The 19439-nt window shown below is 39.1% G+C and overlaps 1 protein-coding gene across 2 annotated transcripts in view; it reads right to left on the bottom strand.

Annotated features, from left to right (window-relative positions):
- The window catches only part of DRAM2 (DNA damage regulated autophagy modulator 2), a 28998-nt gene that overhangs the window by 9026 nt on the left and 533 nt on the right, over positions 1-19439 (bottom strand). The window contains exons 2-5 of one of the 2 annotated variants that reach the window (XM_040232072.1): positions 19374-19430; positions 12069-12213; positions 7978-8045; positions 5263-5402 (exon numbers count right to left, since the gene is read on the bottom strand). In XM_040232072.1, the coding sequence (XP_040088006.1) occupies positions 5263-5402; positions 7978-8045; positions 12069-12199 (339 nt within the window). In that variant the 5' untranslated portion in view covers positions 12200-12213; positions 19374-19430. The remainder of the gene's footprint in view (positions 1-5262; positions 5403-7977; positions 8046-12068; positions 12214-19373; positions 19431-19439) is intronic. The other variant, XM_040232071.1, reaches the window with a different exon arrangement.

Raw genomic sequence — 19439 nt, 5'->3', positions numbered from 1 at the left:
CCAGGCTCCTCAGTCCATGGGATTCTCCAGGCAAGAATACTGGAGTGTACTGCCATTTCCTTCTCCAGGGGATCTTCCCGACCCAGGGGTCGAACCCGGGTCTCCCACATTGGAGGCAGACGCTTTAACCTCTGAGCCACCAGGGAAGCCCTATAATCAGAATGGAGGTGTATAAAGCTGGTTTTAACTGACAGTACTTTAGCTTAATCCATTTAATTTTGTCGTTTGGAGACTAGGGAAACAGCAAAAGATCTTAAAATGGGCAACAGATACCCTTTCAATAGAATGCTAAAGCCTGTGGAAATGATTCTATAGAAATGTTAATTGTACTTGGCTTTGATTAGGCTATTTTGCAGAGAGAACTTGTACAATGATAGACATTATGTGTAGAGATAAAAGTTAACTTATTGAAAATGCATAGTAACACAAGTAATCAATGTGAATAGAAAGGCATACTGTGTCCTACTGAATGCAACTGACTTTCACTTTGTGAATAATGACCAGTTTTGTTAGTTTAGAATCTATTTGTAAATTCATTTGAGCATTTCTTTTCTGACTTATAATTGTATGGCACTTTGACTTCTTTTTGAAGTGGTTTGCAGTATCCACTATTCCTCTCATTAATTAATAAATCAAATGCAATCTTTGTACCACAACAGTCACAATTTTATCTTCTTTAAAAATATACTTAGGACTTCCCTGGCGCTCCAGTGGTTAAGAATCTGCTTGCAATGCAAGGGATACTGGTTTAACCCCTGGTCCAGAAAGATCCCACATGCCACGGAGCAACTGATTCCGTTGGCCACAACTACTGAGCCTACATGCACCCTATAGCCCATGCTCCACAACAAGAGAAGCCACTGCAATGAGAAGCCTGTGCACTGCAACTAAACAGCAGCCCTCAATCACTGCAAGTAGAGAAAGCCCTCACACAGCAACAAAGACCCAGCACGGCCAAAAAAATCAATCAATCAATCTTAAAATATATATATATATCGGAGAAGGCAATGGCACACCACTCCAGTACTCTTGTCTGGAAAATATATAAAATTTAACAAAAACAAAAACATACTCCTTGACAAAGACAAGACAAATTATAGAGGTATGTGTGTGATCGGGGTCAAATGTTTGCTACAGAAATTATAAACCATGTATTGAATACCCTGTAATCTTCACCAAAAAGTTTTAATGCAACTTAAAAACTAGTCATGTGTGGATGTGAGAGTTGGACTATAAAGAAAGCTGAGCGCCAAAGAATTGATGCTTTTGAACTGTGATGTTGGAGAAGACTCTTGAGAGTCCCTTGGACTGCAAGGAGATCCAACCAGTCCATCCTAAAGGAGATCACTCCTGAGTGTTCATTGGAAGGACTGATGTTGAAGCTGAAACTCTAATACTTTGGCCACCTGATGTGAAGAGCTGACTCATTTGAAAAGACCCTGATGCTGGGAAGGCAGGATGATGAAGGCAGGAGGGGAAGGGGACGACAGAGGATGGGATGGTTGGATGGCATCCCTGATTCAATGGACATGAGTTTGGGTGGACTCCGGGAGTTGGTGATGGATAGGGAGGCCTGGTGTACAGCAGTCCATGGTGTTGCAAAGAGCTGGACATGACTGAGTGACTGAACTGAATGATATTCCTTCCAAAGTCTCCTTGAAGATAAACTTTCTAGGAAATGAGAATGCCATGTGATAACAGAGGCATAAATTACAGTTATGCCGCCACAAGCCAAGAAATGCCAAGAATTACTAAAAGCTGAGAGAGAGGCATGAAATAGATTTTCCCTCTGAGCCCCCAAAAGAGAACCAACCCTACTAACATCTTGATTTCAGGTTTTTGGCCTCCTGAACCCTGAGAGAATAAATTTCTCTCATTTTTTAATATCCAGCTTGTGGTATTTTGTTATGACAGCTCTAGAAAATCAATATAGATTCCTGCCTAGTTATCCCTTCCAAGTTTCCTTGAGGATAAATTTTTCTAGGGTCAACTAAAGAATGTCACTCGCCATCTGGACCTACGAGGATTAGCCCTGGTAATCATTCATCTTCAACACACTCTGAACAGAGCTCAGGGCAGAGATCTGTAATGAGGCACTCTGTGTGCTGGGAAAAACTGGCACAACAGGCCTTCAGAGATAATTTTCAAGAGATAATTTTATGAACCCAAATTCTTGTATCCTCTCATACTTAGAAAAGCACTAACTTAGATAGTCCTGCCTTATGACTAGCAGCAACTTTCTATGAGACGTGTGTTTGACTGAATATACTCTTTTTCCAGTATCACGTATATGCTGATGGGAGGCCCCTTAACTTCTCTGGAGCAGTTCCCCATAGCTATCTCAGAGGATGCCTCCAGGCTATCGTCCTCAGTGAAAGTCGCTCAGTTGTGTCCAACTCTTTGCGACCCCATAGACTGTATAGTCCGTGGAATTCTCCAGGCCAGAACATGAGTGGGTAGCCTTTCCCTTCTCCAGGGGATCTTCCCAACCCAGGGATTGAAGCTAGGTCTCTCGCACTGCAGGCAGATTCTTTACCAGCTGAGCCACAGGGGAAGCCCTCAGAAGTCCCCAAATAAAACTGCAATTCACATATCTCACATCTCTCACATGGTATATTTTTATTTCGGTCAACACACTAGGATGAGAAAAATTCCTAAACACTGAGGACACATATTTGTTTTGCTGCATTTTTTTTTTTTTTAATTGTTTGGCTGTACACTTGCAGGGTTTTACTTCTCCAACCAGGAACTGACCTCAAGCCCTCTGAAAGAGAATCTGTCTGCCAATGCAGGAGACGCAAGAGACGTGGGTTCAATCTCTGGTTCAGGAAGATCACCTGGAGCAGACCGTGGCAACTCACTCCAGTATTCTTGCTTAGAAAATTCCATGGACAGAGAAGCCTGGCTGGCTACAGTCCATGGGAGCACAGAGAGCTGGACACGACTGAGTGACTGAGCACACACATACAAAAACTTTGGCAGTGAAAGCACAGAGTCCTAACCACTAGACCACTAGGGAATTCCCTTGCTGGATCCTTTTATACACACTTGTTTTCAGAGAAATTAAATAATGTATTTTTTTAAGTCAGAGTTTTCAAAGGCCATATTGTAATTATTAGGTCTCTTTAAATGCAGATGATCACAGTAATCACAGGGAATTTTTTATCCATCCTGCTTAGTTCCTTTAGCCTCTCTCAATAAGTTACTAAATATTACTAAATATTAATACTTAATATGAAAGCATGTCTGTGCTAAGCATTATGTTAGGTGCTAGGTATACAATGGTGAATGAAACCACTGAGCTATACTTAATGGAGAAATATATCAACTTAAAAATTAAAAATGTTTTAAAAAAACATAAATAAAAGATTATACTACCAGAAGTACTGCAAAGACTTAGTTTCCAGAGGATTAGAGAACACAAAGAAAGAAAACCTGAAATTTACAAGAGGAAATCTACTGACAAAAAAAGACTGCCCTGAGGAAATAAAGACTGCCTACATCTATCTAGGCTTGGTTTGTAGCATGTGCAACAGAAGAAACAATGTATGAAACAGAGTTAAGTAAACCTTATTCAAGGAACACAGAAAGACCCCTGCTATGTATAAGGAGGGGCAATGATGCAGCATGAGGCTATACAGGTAGACAGCAGTCAGATCTCACAGCACCTTTTGATTAATTAAGCATCTTGGCAGTTTAACAAATTATTTTTTTTCTCTCTTGATTTTATCTCTTTTCACGTGACCTTGAACCTGTGAGCTTTAAGCAGGGGTACAAGGAAACAGGAATGAGGTGTACATATATTTCTAAAAGATTACTTTGGCTGCAGCATCAAATTAAAGGGATATAACACTGAATGCAGAAGAACTATTAGGGAGACTATGGCAGTAGTCCAGAGGAGAGGTGGTAAAATCTAAACTGGCTGAGAAGAAGATGTAGAGACAGTCGGGGAAAAAAATGGAGAAGTAGATGATTTCAAGAAATATTTAAGAGATAAAACCAACAAGTCCCTAATTTAAAATAAAGTGCTTGTCACTCTTCCAATTTAAGCTCTGCACCTATAAATCCTTTGTAGACCTGGTTTGTGTACAATTTTCCTATATGAATCATCTAGAGTTTGTCTCTGCAAGAGAGAAGTGGGGAGAAGAGAAAGAGGCATTTAACTCACCATTTTAAATAAGCAGTGAAAGTTTACATTAGAAAGGAAGGAAGGAGAACTGTTTGCTATGTGAGTAATGCTACAGGGTTTGCTTATAAACAGGCAATGAAGCCATAAGTAAAAGATGTAGAGCATATTCATTCAACAGGTCCAAAGCTGCATGAAAATAGATATTATCAAGACAAAAATTAATTTGACTCAAAATTACAAGGTCAATGAGACCCTTGTGATGAATGAACGTGAATTAGAATGGAAGCTGAAAATAAAGAATGTATACAAATATAAACTGTTTTAATGGCTGAATGAGATTAAGGGAGAAAGGCAGTTTTGCATGGATGCTATTAAGTACTCCCACTGGAATTCACTGGGCTGTGTATAAAAGTATCAGCTACTAATAGAAGTAGCTACGTTAAATGTAAAGGTCACTTTGCAATCCATTTTTACTATACAGTGATGCGAGAAATATTGTTAAATTGATCAAGGGATAACTGGAGCAAAGAATCACTATCCAAATACTAAAAACCGCCAAACACATTTTTAAACACTGAGCTATACAAACCGACTACAGAAGGCAGGACTATATTTGTGGTAGACAGCTAGCTAGCTGTCCACACAAATTTCTGTATCCCTTCCATAGTATAGAGTTGCCCTGGGAACTGCTGCCCAGCAAGATTTTATTTTCCAGCCTTTCTTGTATCTAGCAAAAATGAATGTGAATAGAACCATGTGAGTCACTGCCAGGTCAAAGTTTTTAAGAAGCAGGTGTGAATTTTGCATGTTCTCTTTGTTTCAGGCAGCTAGATGCAGAAGACAAAAGTCTTAAGGATTTGCAAGGCCCAAAGATGGGCAGTATGTGGACTTTAAATCACTGTGGAAGATAAGCCATCTACCAACCAAAAATACCAGCATGTGATGCATCTATGTAAAAAATAAACTTCAATTGTGTTAAGACACTTAAATTTTGGACTTTGTTATAGCAGCAAGCATTACTCTAATATCTGCTTATGTATTATGGATTATGTAACTGGATCTTTAGGTTTCCTTTTTTAGCATGTATTTTTATGTACTTCAGGAAAATATTTATGCTAGGCTAAAACACAAACCTGGAAGTTTGCCACAAGAGAAAGTCCTAAACAACTCAGTAATCCAAGTACAAGGCCAGCCTTGTTTAATCTGATGATTCGATTCTCTTCCGGATTCAGAGCATGAACTTGCTTATAACGAACATAAATGGTCGCAACACCTGGGAAAAGACAATTGCAAAAACAAAAAAGTAATAAATAACTAAGGAATAAAGTTGCCAATAAAGAGCTCACAAAAGTCAGTGGTATCTAGAAACATGGAGTTACCCCCACTCCACCCCTTGACCCCACTACACGTGGGATCTTAGTTCCCTGACCAGGGATCAATCCCATGCCCCCGGCATTGGAAGCTGTCTTAACCACTAGACCACCAGGGAAGTCTCAAGAAGCATAGTTTCCTTTTAAAGATAATCTGAGAGAAGAAAAAACAAAACAAGCAAAGAACCAGCTGTAGTTTCTAAAGAACTTTTAAGATTGTACTGTAGAGAAATGCAAATCAAAACCACAATGAGGTACCATTTCACACCAGTCAGAATGGCTGCAATCCAAAAGTCTACAAGCAATAAATGCTGGAGAGGGTGTGGAGAAAAGGGAACACTCTTACACTGTTGGTAGGAATGCAAACTAGTACAGCCACTATGGAGAACAGTGTGGAGATTCCTTAAAAAACTGGAAATAGAACTGCCTTATGACCCAGCAATCCCACTGCTGGGCATACACACCAAGGAAACCAGAACTGAAAGAGACACGTGTACCCCAATGTTCATTGCAGCACTGTTTATAATAGCCAGGACGTGGAAGCAACCTAGATGTCCATCAGCAGATGAATGGATAAGAAAGCTGTGGTACATATACACAATGGAGTATTACTCAGCCATTAAAAAGAATACATTTGAATCCGTTCTAATGAGGTGGATGAAACTGGAGCCTATTATACAGAGTGAAGTAAGCCAGAAAGAAAAACATCAATACAGTATACTAACACATATATATGGAATTTAGAAAGATGGTAACAATAACCCTGTATGCGAGACAGCAAAAGAGACACAGATGTATAGAACAGTCTTTTGGACTCTGTGGGAGAGGGAGAGGGTGGGATGATTTGGGAGAATGGCATTGAAACATGTATAATATCATATAAAAAATGAATCGCCAGGCTAGGTTCAATGCAGGATACAGGATGCTTGGGGCTGGTGCACTGGGATGACCCAGAGAGATGGTATGGGGAGGGAGGTGGGAGGGGGGTTCAGGATTGGGAACATGTGTACACCTGTGGCGGATTCATATTGATGTATGGCAAAACCAATACAGTATTGTAAAGTAAAATAAAAAAATTTAAAAAAAAAACCAAAAAAAAAAAAAAAACTTTCAGCAAATGAAAAGATTGCCTCAAAATTAATAAAAAAAACATTGGGAAATGTGAAAAAAGAAAAGATTGTACTGTAAAACTACTATTATCTCTGTGTGACTGAGCAAGTTCTTTGCTTCCTGTGGGCCTCATGTTAAAAATATTTTGGAAAAATTTAGGAGGTGAGTTTGATGTTTTCTGAAAATCTCTAATAATACATGTTATATAAAACACAAACTGGGGGTTTCCCAGGTGGTGCTAGTGGTAAAGAACACACCTGCCAATGCAGGAGATACAAGAGACATGGATCCCTGTGTCAGGAAGATTCTTTGGAGGAGGGGATGGCAACCATGCCAATATTCTTGCCTGGAGAATCCCATGGAAAGAGGAGCCTGGCAGGCTACAGTCCTTGGGGTCCCAAAGAGTCAAAGTAAAGCGACTTCACACAAACTATTACATATGATTAGAATTAAAATCTAAAGTAATTAGTTTGAAGAATATGGATAAGATAGACATAGGCAAAAAATACCAAAGGATTATTTGCCTCACTCTCATTTCATTTCAAATTGCTACAACTTGGCTCAATCAGATACAGTAGTCAGTAACACAGGAAAAAAAAACAAAACCCCACTTGACTGTCCTTACTGGTTAAGAAAGGGCCAAATTAAACCTTCCATTGCAAAAATATTTCCAAAGAACTAAATGTGTAGAAAACATAACAGAGATATACTCTTGTAGAGACATATTTCTGAAAACTTTAGTTATAAGATGAACTTCTGTACACTGAAATAATTTTTTTAACTTTAGTGTTTGCCCTGAGCAAATAATAAACATGATATGGAAAAATGCAAATATTTAAAACAATCACGATCGGTGGAAAAAGCATTATTTTAGTAAACCATTAATAAAAAAATTAACTCAAAAAATAATGAAAGGAATGTAAAATAGTATGGTAGAACTCCATTTCTTTGGCATTAGAATATCATTCAAAAATCAAAACAGAGTTTCATAGCTATTCTCAAACTTCTCAACTGTTTATCTTAAAGGAATTTTGTTGAGGTTAGTTGTGGTCAGTGTGTTGATAGCTCTTTGTCCTCTACTGGTTGCTTAAGAAATCCCCTTAAGACCTCAAGGAATATTTGGTTATACTTTACAGCTTCTATTTGCATGAGTAGTCAAATAGCTCTATAGATATTTTTAAAAGATTTATTTCCATAATTTAGCATTTCTAGACATTGTTTTTACTTTAAAAGAAACATATATCTGTCATCAATAATTTAGTGATGATAACCTTCCTTCAATGTAACTAGCAAGTAAAACAAATAACCCAACAGTAAAGGGCAATTCAGCTATAAATTTTGATTCCCAAAATCATTCTTACTACTTACATAAAACTGCGGCGATATTTAACATTGCCCCAAACAAGCATTTTTCTGGAGCCACGGTACCAGTGTCACTAGAAAAAGAAAAAAGAAAAAAAAATAGGTATGAGGATTTCTCATATTAGATTTAGATATACACGTGTATTTCTTCTAATGGATAAGAAACAAAAGAGGTTATTTCAAATCCTTTATCTTTTTATAAATTCCATGACTCAACCCTTAATTTTATAATGAGAACATGACAATTTCAGCTCTCAATATTTGATGTTCACTTTTTTCTCACATCACTTAAGGTTATTTCTTTTTCATATAATGGAATTCACTATAAATTGATAAAATAGCTATCCTTGTCATGTTGAGGTTGTATCTGCATTACTAACTTACATCAGTCAGGCACCATGTTTATCTGTCTCACCTGAATATTCCCTAAATACCAAAGATACTTTCAGATTCTTTGGGCATCTGTTGTTCTCTGCCTATAATTAACACCTAATTGTTTCTTGATTACTTTTTAAAAATATTTATCAAGCACCTAACAGGATTGTCAGACAGCATTTTAGGGACAAAAACACTGTGGAGTGGAAATAAGAGACAATGCCCTTGCCTTTGCCCTTCTGGAGATTCCACTCAAGGTCAGTTTTGAGTTCTCTCCTCTCTACAGCCTAGGTGACTCACAGAGCTTCCACTCCAGACTTCTATTAAAATCACAGATCCCACTGTATTGCAATGTGTCTGTTTACATGCCTGTCTTTAAGTGCAGGATGAAATACATAGATCCTGATTAACAGCCCACTATTTACTAACCGGAGAACCCTGAGCATGTTGTATGTATACCCACGGTTGCCCCCTATCTAAAACACGAAGCTAGCAATTCCTTCCCAGACTCATCAGATCAACATAAGGAAATGAAACTGTGGTCATGCATGCAAAGTATCTAGCATAAGCTGCAGGCACACAGAAGACACTCTGTGAATGTTAGTTCCTTCCCATTTCCTCAAACTACTGAACAGATTAGAAAGACAAAGGTTTTATCCTCAAATTGAAGTAATATAGGGAGGAGATAAGAAGGATCTCAACCCTGATAATGGTAATTTAAAAAAAGAGGAAAGTCATATCCGCTAAGGAATCAATAATAAATATCTGGTGAATAGTTGGATCAGGTTTAGGAAAGTAAAGTATCAAATACTGATTCAAAGGACTGCTCCTTCCCACTCTACAATGTTTCTTAAGACATAAAAGATTTTGTTACTCTTTGATCATCTTCAGAGAGTGGGGATTGTCTTTGCTTCCACCTTTCAATTTTTCAAGAATAAATGCATATGTATTATTCTTATAATCAGAAAAAAATTCATGGAACTTCCCTGGTGGTCCAATGGTTAAAACTCTGTGCTTCCAAGGCAGGGGGCATGGGTTTGATCCGTGATTGTGGAACTGAGATCCCACAAGCTGCATGGTATCACCAAAAAATAAAAATAAATTAGAAAAAAAATCCGTAATTTTAACGGTGGTATTCCAAATGATGTTCCTGTTTTAGATTACCCATAAGTAAATAACTTATGGGGCTTCCCAGGTGGCTCAGATGGTAAGGAATCTGCCTACAATGCAGGAGACATGGGTTCAATCCCTGGGTCAGGAAGATCCCTCGGACAAGGGCATAGCAAACCACTCCAGTATTCTTGCCTGGAGTATTCTATGGACAGAGGAGCCCGGTAGGCTACAGTCCATGGGGTTGCACAGAGTCAGACACAACTGAGTGACTAACACTTTCACTTTCAAGTAAATAACAGCATGCACTTCCAAGATGGCTGGCTAAGTGTGCTCTGGATCAGAATGACAAACTGGCCTACAAATAAAAATAGCCAAGCCCATCACCTCATCAGCATTGCATTTCAACCCAGTGGTCATTACGCATCATTAAAAAAAATTATCTGATCACTACTATACACTATTTATATTATTATGCATATATTAAATACAAGTTCTTTTCTTTTTTTGGCCACGTAGCGTGGTTTGTGGGATTTCAGTTCCCCAACCAGGGATCAAACCCAGGCCCTTGGTAGTGAAGTGAGGAGTTCTGAACACCAGACCACCAGGGAATTCCCAAATAAAAGTTTAAATATTTTGAAATATAAAATACATACACATTCTAACAATTTCTTCTTATACCCCAGTGGCTAGTCTCATGCACCCCACCTACACATTCATAACTTGAACCAAGAGAACACCTGAAGCACACTTGCAGAATTGTCTCTGAACTGTGAATTATCCCTGAGGTGAAATTTATATTTGGTTATATGTCGTATGGGGAGTGTAACAATGAAGGCTTGCAGGTAGGGTCTATGAGCTGAAAGGAACTTTGCAGAGTATCTAGTCTAACTCTATCATTTTTCCGATGAAGATAGTGAGCCTAGGAGAAGTAAACATAAGTACCACTGAGTTTACATACATTAAAATGTGGGAGGAAATTCTCCAGATAATAATACTAAGTTCATTAGCAAAAAAAAAAAAAATTAAAAGGCAGCAGAACAGAGACAGAAAAGGAAGTGTCTAGTGTTCTATCAGAAAATCACACGCAGTACCAGCAGAGAACTGAAACTCATAAAGAACTCAATGACCTCAAATTATAAAGAGCTCTTTGAAATGAAAGCAAATTCTCTAAGGGAAAATAAAAATGACGGAAGACTCTCATGAATATGTATGCTCTCTTGGAGTTACTAGAGAATGAACTGGCTCGTTAAGCTACAGGTCCTTAGATCAGAGTGGTGAACAGTGGTGACTTATCAAAATTATTCCTAGAACTGGAAACTGTATATCTTTGGATTTTATAAATCTTCTTAAAGTAGACTCAATCTGTTGGTGATCTGTGTGCTACACCATACCATTGTGGAAACAATAAATGAAATGGCATTGCCCTGATCTCTTCTTGACATTTAAAACAGATAAATTTAGCCTTTAAGTTTATCACCTTTAAGAAGTGCTCTAATTTCTATGTTGGAAAGGTTATTTTTCAGAGGGTAAATAAACAAATGAAACAACTATGACAACCAACCAAACTGGGAGGAAATCAAGTCGTTAATCATTTGTGGAGGGGCAGAAACTACAGGGAGGCTGGAAAAGACTTTGAATTTCACTTTTATAATCACTCTAGTACTGTTTAAAATGTGTTATAATAAGAACATATTGCCTTTATAACTGGAAAAAAAAAAGATTATGGACATAGCACATGTAATCAAGTACCCATATTTAAATCACAAGTAGTTTTGATATTTCAAAAACATTATCAACAAATTTAGATACTTAGTGTGTCAGAAAAATCTACACAACATGTCATAAAGAGTAAGATCATAGTCTCTGGAATCAAACGGCTCGCCTGGTCAAACTGAATCTTGGTTCCATCAATTACTGAGTCATATGCCCTTGAACAACCAACCTCCTTGGACCTCTTTTCTTCCTCTATCAAATGGGGGTAATAGTTCCCAACTCAAAGGGTGGCTGTAAAGATTCAATTATTTAAGACCTATTTAAGAAGAATGCTTAGAACATTACCTTGTACACAGTAAGCAAATCAACTGATGTTTGCCATTACCGTTATCTTTGAAAGAAAGTGAAACTCTTAGTCACTTGGTCGTGTCCGACTTTTTGAGACTCCATGGACTGTAGCCCACTGGGCTCCTCTGTCCATGGAATTCTACAGGCAAGAATACTGGAGTGGGTTGCCACGTCCTTCTCCAGGGGATCTTCCTGACCCAGAGATGGATCTCGAGTCCACCGCATTGCAGGCAGATTCTTATTACTATTGTTCTAGTATTTTTGAATTGTAAAGGGAAAATAATTCCAACTCTATCTCCTGAAACCTTGAATACTTATTTGGAAAACAGGCATTGAAGTGTCACAATTCACTAACTGAACCTTAACCATCTGTCTCCATATTTCTCTATGACACAGAAAGAACCAAATACAACTTCCTTTTTCTGCTTTTATTATTGTAATATCAAACATAAAATTTGAATTTCAAAATGTTAAAATTAAATGTTGAGTTCAATATTAAAACATGAATGATACATACCATTCTCCACAAAAGAATACATTTCACTGACCTGATATAAGGCAAAACAGGGTCAACATGGTGAAGTGTGATAGCAGTGATATATGAAAATATGAAAGCAGCTGCCGTCCAAATTACAAGGGCTGAAGGAAGGAAACTGAGGCCTTGCTGAAACCACCACATCTCAAACAGGTCTCCTGAGGCAGAAAAAAAAAAAAAAATTAGGTAAGATTATTCAAGAATATTTCATCTATTCTACTTCAGCCATCCCATCCCACAAAATTGTACTTTTCATCCTCAGCTGTTTCACTTCTGATCAATTCCCACACCATCTACTGACACCTATTCTCCTTCAGTTTCGTAGTAAATGGAACCAGGAATCAACCACTTTCTGCATCCAGACACTATCTCTCTACCCCATCTTTCCACACATAATCAATTACCAAGGACTATTAATTTCACCTCTTGGATTCCCTCAAATCTGCCCCTTCTCTCCATCTTCACTGCTACTACTCTACCTAAACCACCATCATTTCTTGACCAGTTTATTATTATAACCTTCTAAATGGTCCTCCCTTAGTCTGGACCACAACCAACCCAGCCTCTACTATATTTTTAAAAAAGCATTCTAATTCTAAAATACCAATCTGACCACTTTATTCTCCTCCAGAGAAGCTTTCAGTGCCTGCCCCCATGCCCTTCCAAGTTTTCTTTCCTTCTTAACATGGCCTATGGTCTTTTTATTGCCTGATCTCTATTTATTCAATACATTCCTCTCTGGCCACTTCTCTGTCTGCTGCCAGTTCCCTGCCCTAGCTATCATCATCTGCACCATCAATACAAAAACAGTGCTTACTATGTCAGCAAGCCTACTAAGTACCTTAAACATATGATCTCCTTTATTCCTCAGAACAGAATCATAGAGGTTAAGAGAACTGCCCAAGGTCATAGGGCTGCAGTAGAGACAGTATTCAAACTCAGGCAGTTCCATTCTAACATCAATCATGGTGCAAATCTCTTTCAGGCTGCCAAGTGTGTCATGCCCTCTTGCACACTTTTGAACCTTTGTTTTGTCTGGCTACAAATAGTGTCACGCCTCCTCCTCCACTACCACACATTAACTGCTATACATTTCAAGTCTCAACTCTTCTAGCTTCATCTGAGTATTCCTGCTTTGTTTCCAACAGCACCCTTACTTTCTCAACAAGGACACTGCTTGTTTGGTTTTCTTTCTCACTTAACTTTAGAAGGCCTATCTACACATATACCATACATCACCACTTTCTCCCTTAAATTCCAGACTGAGGATGTTGGTGAGTAATAAGGTGTCAATAATATGAATTAGAAAATATTAATTTATCTTCATGCATTTAATTTTTAAAAATATAGAAATACTTTCAAATTATAAGAAATTACTATTACACACGTGAAAATAATTTCATATTTGGAAGAGTATCTTCTCATAGTGTGACAGACTGCAATTCAGTATTTCCCATGAACTCTGTAAAAACTTACACTCTTATCTCCACGATCCTCGAACATGCTCAGCTTCCTCATCTCAGACTGATCTTCCAAATAATGAAACCTCAGCCATTTTTGACTTGTACTTCTCTTTAACTCTGATCATCTGACTTGCTACTAAATATGTACATCTAAACCTTGCTAAGTAAGTTTCTTTTCCTTTATCTCTAGAGTCACCATTGTACACCCAATTTGAGTAATTTCCTGTCTGAATCATCATAATCTCTTTTCTGTTCTTTATTCCTGTCATCCCTTAACATTCCATCAATTTTACTCCTCTATTTTGTTAATCATGCTAGTTCCCTGGGGCTTCCCTCACGGCTCAGGTGGTAAAGAATCTTCTTGCAATGCAGGAGACCCAGGTTCAATCCCTGGTTCAGAAAGATCCCTGGGAGAAGGAAATGGCAACCCACTCCAGTATCCCTGCCTGGAGAAATTCCATGGACAGAGAAGCCTGGTGGGCTACAGTCCCATGGGGTCGCAAAGAGTCGGACATGACTGAGCAACACATTGGGTGCCTTGCTTGGGAACTCTCCCTAGGCAGTAAATTGGAGCCATTGTTTCCCATCTCTCAGGGATCACTCCCAGTCCTTCACCTGATGCCAATTCCCTGCAAAGTTCCTATAGGACTTTTCTCAGCATGTTTCTGGACAATAATTCTTAATTTCTATAAATTTTTAGTAACTTCTAAAAATTTGAATTTAAAATCTTTAGGAGTCGTTTCAAATTTGTTGGTTCTGATAGCCCTTGCACACTTTCCCCAGCCCCCCCAATTTTTGACTATGAGTTCCTGTTTAGATGATCTTAACTGGGAGTATTCTAGAGGGTCTGTATTTTTTCCAGGTACTCTGGCACATTATGAACCTGGGTTGACTTTCATTTCTTGGCTTCCCAGTTTTTCAGATCATGTATACAAGTAAATTTAAACTTTGAATCTGAGTGATGACAGGCGCTACAGTTTTAAGTTCTTACGTGGTATCTTTATTCCCCCACCTGGAGCTGTGATAAAAGGAACAAATTTGTGATCCCTCTTTGCCAGGAAGGAGATTTTTTTCCTAGCCCATCTATCATTGAATATGTAGATTTTTGAGGCTCCTGGTTGATTTGAGGGGAGAGGTGGTTCTCCACGGCCACGATTTGTATAACTGCAAATGGGAATATTTACACTTTTTTTTTTTTTAATGAAAAAGTCATCCCCTGACACACAGGCATCACCTACACAAACTATATAACATGAATGGTGTCTCTGGAAGTTATACATACTGGAGGTCAAAGGGTTATGAATTCTATCTCTCTAATTTGGGTGGTGACAGGGGTAGCCTATCATTTATCTGTAATTGTACTTTATTTCAAAGCCCCCTCAAAAGACACATTACTAGTTTACTACCCTGGTGTCAACTCTCTTCGACTCTTTAGCCCTGGGAATTTCCCCTTCTTTCCTATGAGGACTGCTATACATTTACAAGGCTAATATAATTTATTCAGCATTTGGGTGTTTTGGCAAAAGGGATTTTCAAAAGATTTTGTCCACCCTATTGCTAGAAGCATGACCTCTTTAAAAAAAAAACAAAAAAAAAAAAACACCAAAACTCCCAGAATCCCAAGGGCTGTGTTAATCTCAGGTATGTTGGAGGCTGTGGTCCCAGTCAAGTTCTAGAATATGGGATAAAGTCGGAGAAGAGAGGAGGAGTGCTGGAGATAGACGATTCATTTTGTTCAAAGTTGGGGAAAGCACTGTCTTTGTGCAGGGAGAATGGGAAAGTCTATTTTATTTTATTTTAGTTTTTCGGCCTTGCCACGCAGCTTGCAGGATCTCAGTTCCTGGACCAGGGATTGAACCCAGGCCATGGCAATGAAAGCCTGGTACTCTTAACTACTGGGTCACCAGAGAATTCCCACACGACCTCTTCCTTTAATTGTTTGTACATGTCCAAATCTTTCCTATTCTTCAAAATCAGGCTGAGATACCATATCCACACAACCTTCCCTAATCCATTTGGATCTGGAAATAAACATTCCTTCTTCTGAGAACATTTGACTTGCACATCTCTTACAGCTCATTTTCTTTGACAGTATAAAAACTGGGGAGGGTGTCTGAAGTGGATAAAATCCTTGATGAGGAATTCCCCTTCTCTACTCACAGAATAGGGACTTGCCCATAAAAAGTACTCAATAACCCAAACCAGATCCTCATAAACCCCAAAAAGGTTCATTAATTTTCTATTTCAGTTAACAGTACAAGCGATCCCCAACTTACAGTAGTTCATCTTTACGATGGTGCAAAAGCAATTTACATTCAGTAGAAATCACATTTCAAATTTTGCCCTTTTCCTAGCCTAGTGATATGCAGTACAATATTCTTGTGACAAGATGCAGCTCCTGGTCATTTGCAACCATTCTTATTCCTAGCTACCACTTCTGCTGCTAAACTGCTTCAGTGGTGTCCAACTCTGTGTGACCCCATAGATGGCAGCCCACCAGGCTCCCCTGCCCCTGGGATTCTCCAGGCAAGAACACTGGTGGGTTGCCATTTCCTTCTCCAATGCATGAAAGTAAAAAGTGAAAGTGAAGTCACTAAGTCGTGTCTGACTCTTAGCAACCCCATGGACTGCGGCCTACCAGGCTCCTCTGTCCATGGGATTTTCCAGGCAAGAGTACTGGAGTGGGGTGCCATTGCCTTCTCCACTAGCTACCACTGTAAACACTCAAATAAGATTCTCATTTCTTTTCGCCTGTGTTTTCCCTTCCCCTCCATCCATTCTACACGCACTGCCAAATTAACTTTCCTAAAACATATTTCTGCTCAAAAACTTCTTTAAATAAAATCGTGTGAACTTGGGCAAGCTCCATTAATTTCTTTCAACCAGTTTCTCCTTTGAAAAATGACAATAATATTATTGGCAAAGGCTGTACTGTCCAATACAGTCAGTACCAGCCACAGGTGAAGAGCTGACTCATTGGAAAAGATACTGATGCTGGGAAAGACTGAAGACAAAAGGAGGCGGCAGAGGATGAGATGATTAGAGACCATCAGAGACTCAATGAACAAACTCGGGGAGACAGTGGAGGACAGAGGCGCCTGGCTTGGTGCAGTCCATGGGGTCACAAAGAATGGAATAACTTAGTGACTGAATAACAACAACAAAGCCACATGTGACTATTTAAATTAAAATTTTCCGTTCCTCAGTTGTACTAGATGCATTTCAAGCGCTCAGAAGCCACAGCTGTAGCTACCATACAGGATGGTGAAAACATGGAACATTTCCACTATCATGGAAGAGTTCTGTTGGACAGTGCTGGATCACTGTTACAGGGATTACCCTGACACAGCACAAGTAAAGAACCTAAACACTTACTGATACTGGTACCTTTCAGTATTAACTGTTAAATGCTCTAAAAGAATACCTGCTTCAGAGAGGTTTACTCTAGAAGTAAATGAGATAGTATATGTAAAGATGCTCTCATGGGTGGTCAGTAAACATTTGTTCCTCTTTTAGAATGTAAAAGATGAAAGTTCACAAAATACCAGTCTTCAAATATGCCCAAACTTGCACCTTTTTGTAAATCCTGAAACGCACATATAAACAAAATAGAGGCTGTTTTAACCCACATGTCTTTAAAACATGTAAAATTTCAAGTCAATGCACCAATATTGCTCAAGGGTAGAGCACTATGCTATTAATTTTTTCTTTAAAGAGTTGATATGTGTGTATTTTATAATAATATAATATATAGAATTAAATAATATTTTAAATCTGGGATATCAATTTTCTCATTCTTTCTCACATTAGACACATTTCACTGATCTCAAAAAGGATAAAATTAAATGAAGAACACTGAGTTCCCTCCCACAGAAGGGAAAACAATAATGAGGAAAAAAATGATAGCTTATTATTAAGCCAAATAGAGCATTGACCAGTCCCTGAGTTGCAATGGGAAGAACACAGTTGTAAGATGAGATTTACGTAAGTGCAAATCTCAGCTTTATCACATCCCAGATGTACAATTTCAGGCAAGTTACTTAGCTTCTCTGAGTTTCAGTATTCTGATTTGTAAAGCAGCTATTCCTTAGAGTAGTACAAAGTAAACATACAAATAATCATGATGCTCCTGCTCAATCACCAAGTCATGTCCAACTGTTTCTGACCCTAGGGACTGTAGACCACTGGCTCCTCTGTCCATGGGATTTTCCAGACAAGAATACTGGAGTAGGCTGCCATTTCCTCCTCCAGGGGATCTTCCTCACCCAGGGATGGAACTTGTATCTCCAGGGTTCCCTGTACTGGCAGGCGGACTCTTCACCACTGAGCCACCTATTAAGCCCCATAATAATGATAGGTGATTTATCAACTCTGTACAACCACAATTAGCCACAGGGATGGGGAATGACAATTCTTAACTCCTGTACATGTGAATCATCTTAGATTCCTATCTCCTTAGGTTTTGAGAGTTCTAGTTATCTAAATTGACAGTTTAGAGGAAAAGCAGCAGCAAATGGTTGTTGTTCAGCTGCTCAGTCATATCCAACTGTTTGGGACCCCAGGGACTGCAGTATGCCAGGCTTCCCGGTCCTTCACTATCTCCTGAAGTTTGCTCAACTCATGTTCACTGAGTTGGTGATGCCATACAACCATCCCATCCTCTGTCAGCCCCTTCTCCTGCCCTCAATCTTTCCCAGCATCAGGGTCTTTTCCAATTAGTCAGCTCTTCGCATCAGCTGGCCAAAGTATGAGTGCTTCAGCTTCAGCATCAGTCTTTCCAATGAACACTCAGGTTTGATTTCCTTTAGGACTAACTGGTTTGATCTCCTTGCTGTCCAAAAGACTCTCAAGAGTCTTCTCCAGCACCACAGTTTGAAAGCATCAATTCTTTGGCACTCAGCCTTCTTTATGGTCCAATTCTCATATCCGTACATAACTACTGGAAAAACCATAGCTTTGACTATACCGACCTTTGTTGGCAAGGTGATGTCTCTGATTTTTAATACTCTAAGTTTGTCATAGCTTTTCTTCCAAGGAGCAAGCATCTTTTAATTTCATGGCTACAGTCACCGTCCACAGTGATTTTGGAGCCCAAGAAAATGTAGTCTTTCATTGTTTCCATTTTTTCCCCATCTATTTGCCATGAAGTGATGGGACTAGATGCCATGATGTTAGTTTTTTGAATGTTGAGTTTGAAGCCGGCTTTTTGACTATCCTCTTTTATCTTCATCAAGAGGCTCTTTAGTTCCTCTTGGCTTTCTGCCATTAGGCCAGTCTTATCTGCATATCTGAGGTTATTGGGCAAATGGTTTACCAGTTTGCAAAGGTCCACTGAGAAATTTAAGTGCACTGAGATGAGGAAGACTACTGTTGCCTATGTATTATCACACTGAAAAGCTGGAAGCACTGCCAACCAAGCAAAATTGGAATTTTAATGCTTAATAATTTAAGAAACCTTTCAAGATTCTTGAAAATATGCAAGAATAACCTTCACACACACACACACACACACACACACACACTACTCTGCTCACCCCAGGGCAGGAGCTTCGGGTAAACACAAAGTAAAAGTGAAAGTGAAGTCGCTCAGTCGTGTCCGACTCTGCGACCCCATGGACTGCAGCCCCGCAGGCTCCACGGTCCATGGGATTTTCCAGGCGTGAATACTGGAGCGGGTTGCTGTTTCCTTAGCAAGTCACCACAAAAACCTTCCTCCCCTACCCCACCCTTCCAAGGAATCCAAGCCCGAGAGTGACAAAAGGAAGGTGTACTCAATCACAGTTTTTTGTGGACTGGGGCAAAGGTTCTCGATAAGCGCTTAAAACAAATAAAACCAAGGAATTATTTACACCCACCGCTGCCTTCTTCCTGAGGCGCAAAGAACTGGGACGAAGAGCTCGATTAACCAGTGCCTGGGGCAA

The sequence above is a fragment of the Oryx dammah genome, unplaced genomic scaffold (assembly GCF_014754425.2).
Source record: "Oryx dammah isolate SB20612 unplaced genomic scaffold, SCBI_Odam_1.1 HiC_scaffold_28, whole genome shotgun sequence".
NCBI classification, from domain to species: domain Eukaryota; kingdom Metazoa; phylum Chordata; class Mammalia; order Artiodactyla; family Bovidae; genus Oryx; species Oryx dammah.
Note: the sequence above shows the minus strand (reverse complement) of the source record. Positions and strands in the feature narration are given on the sequence as shown.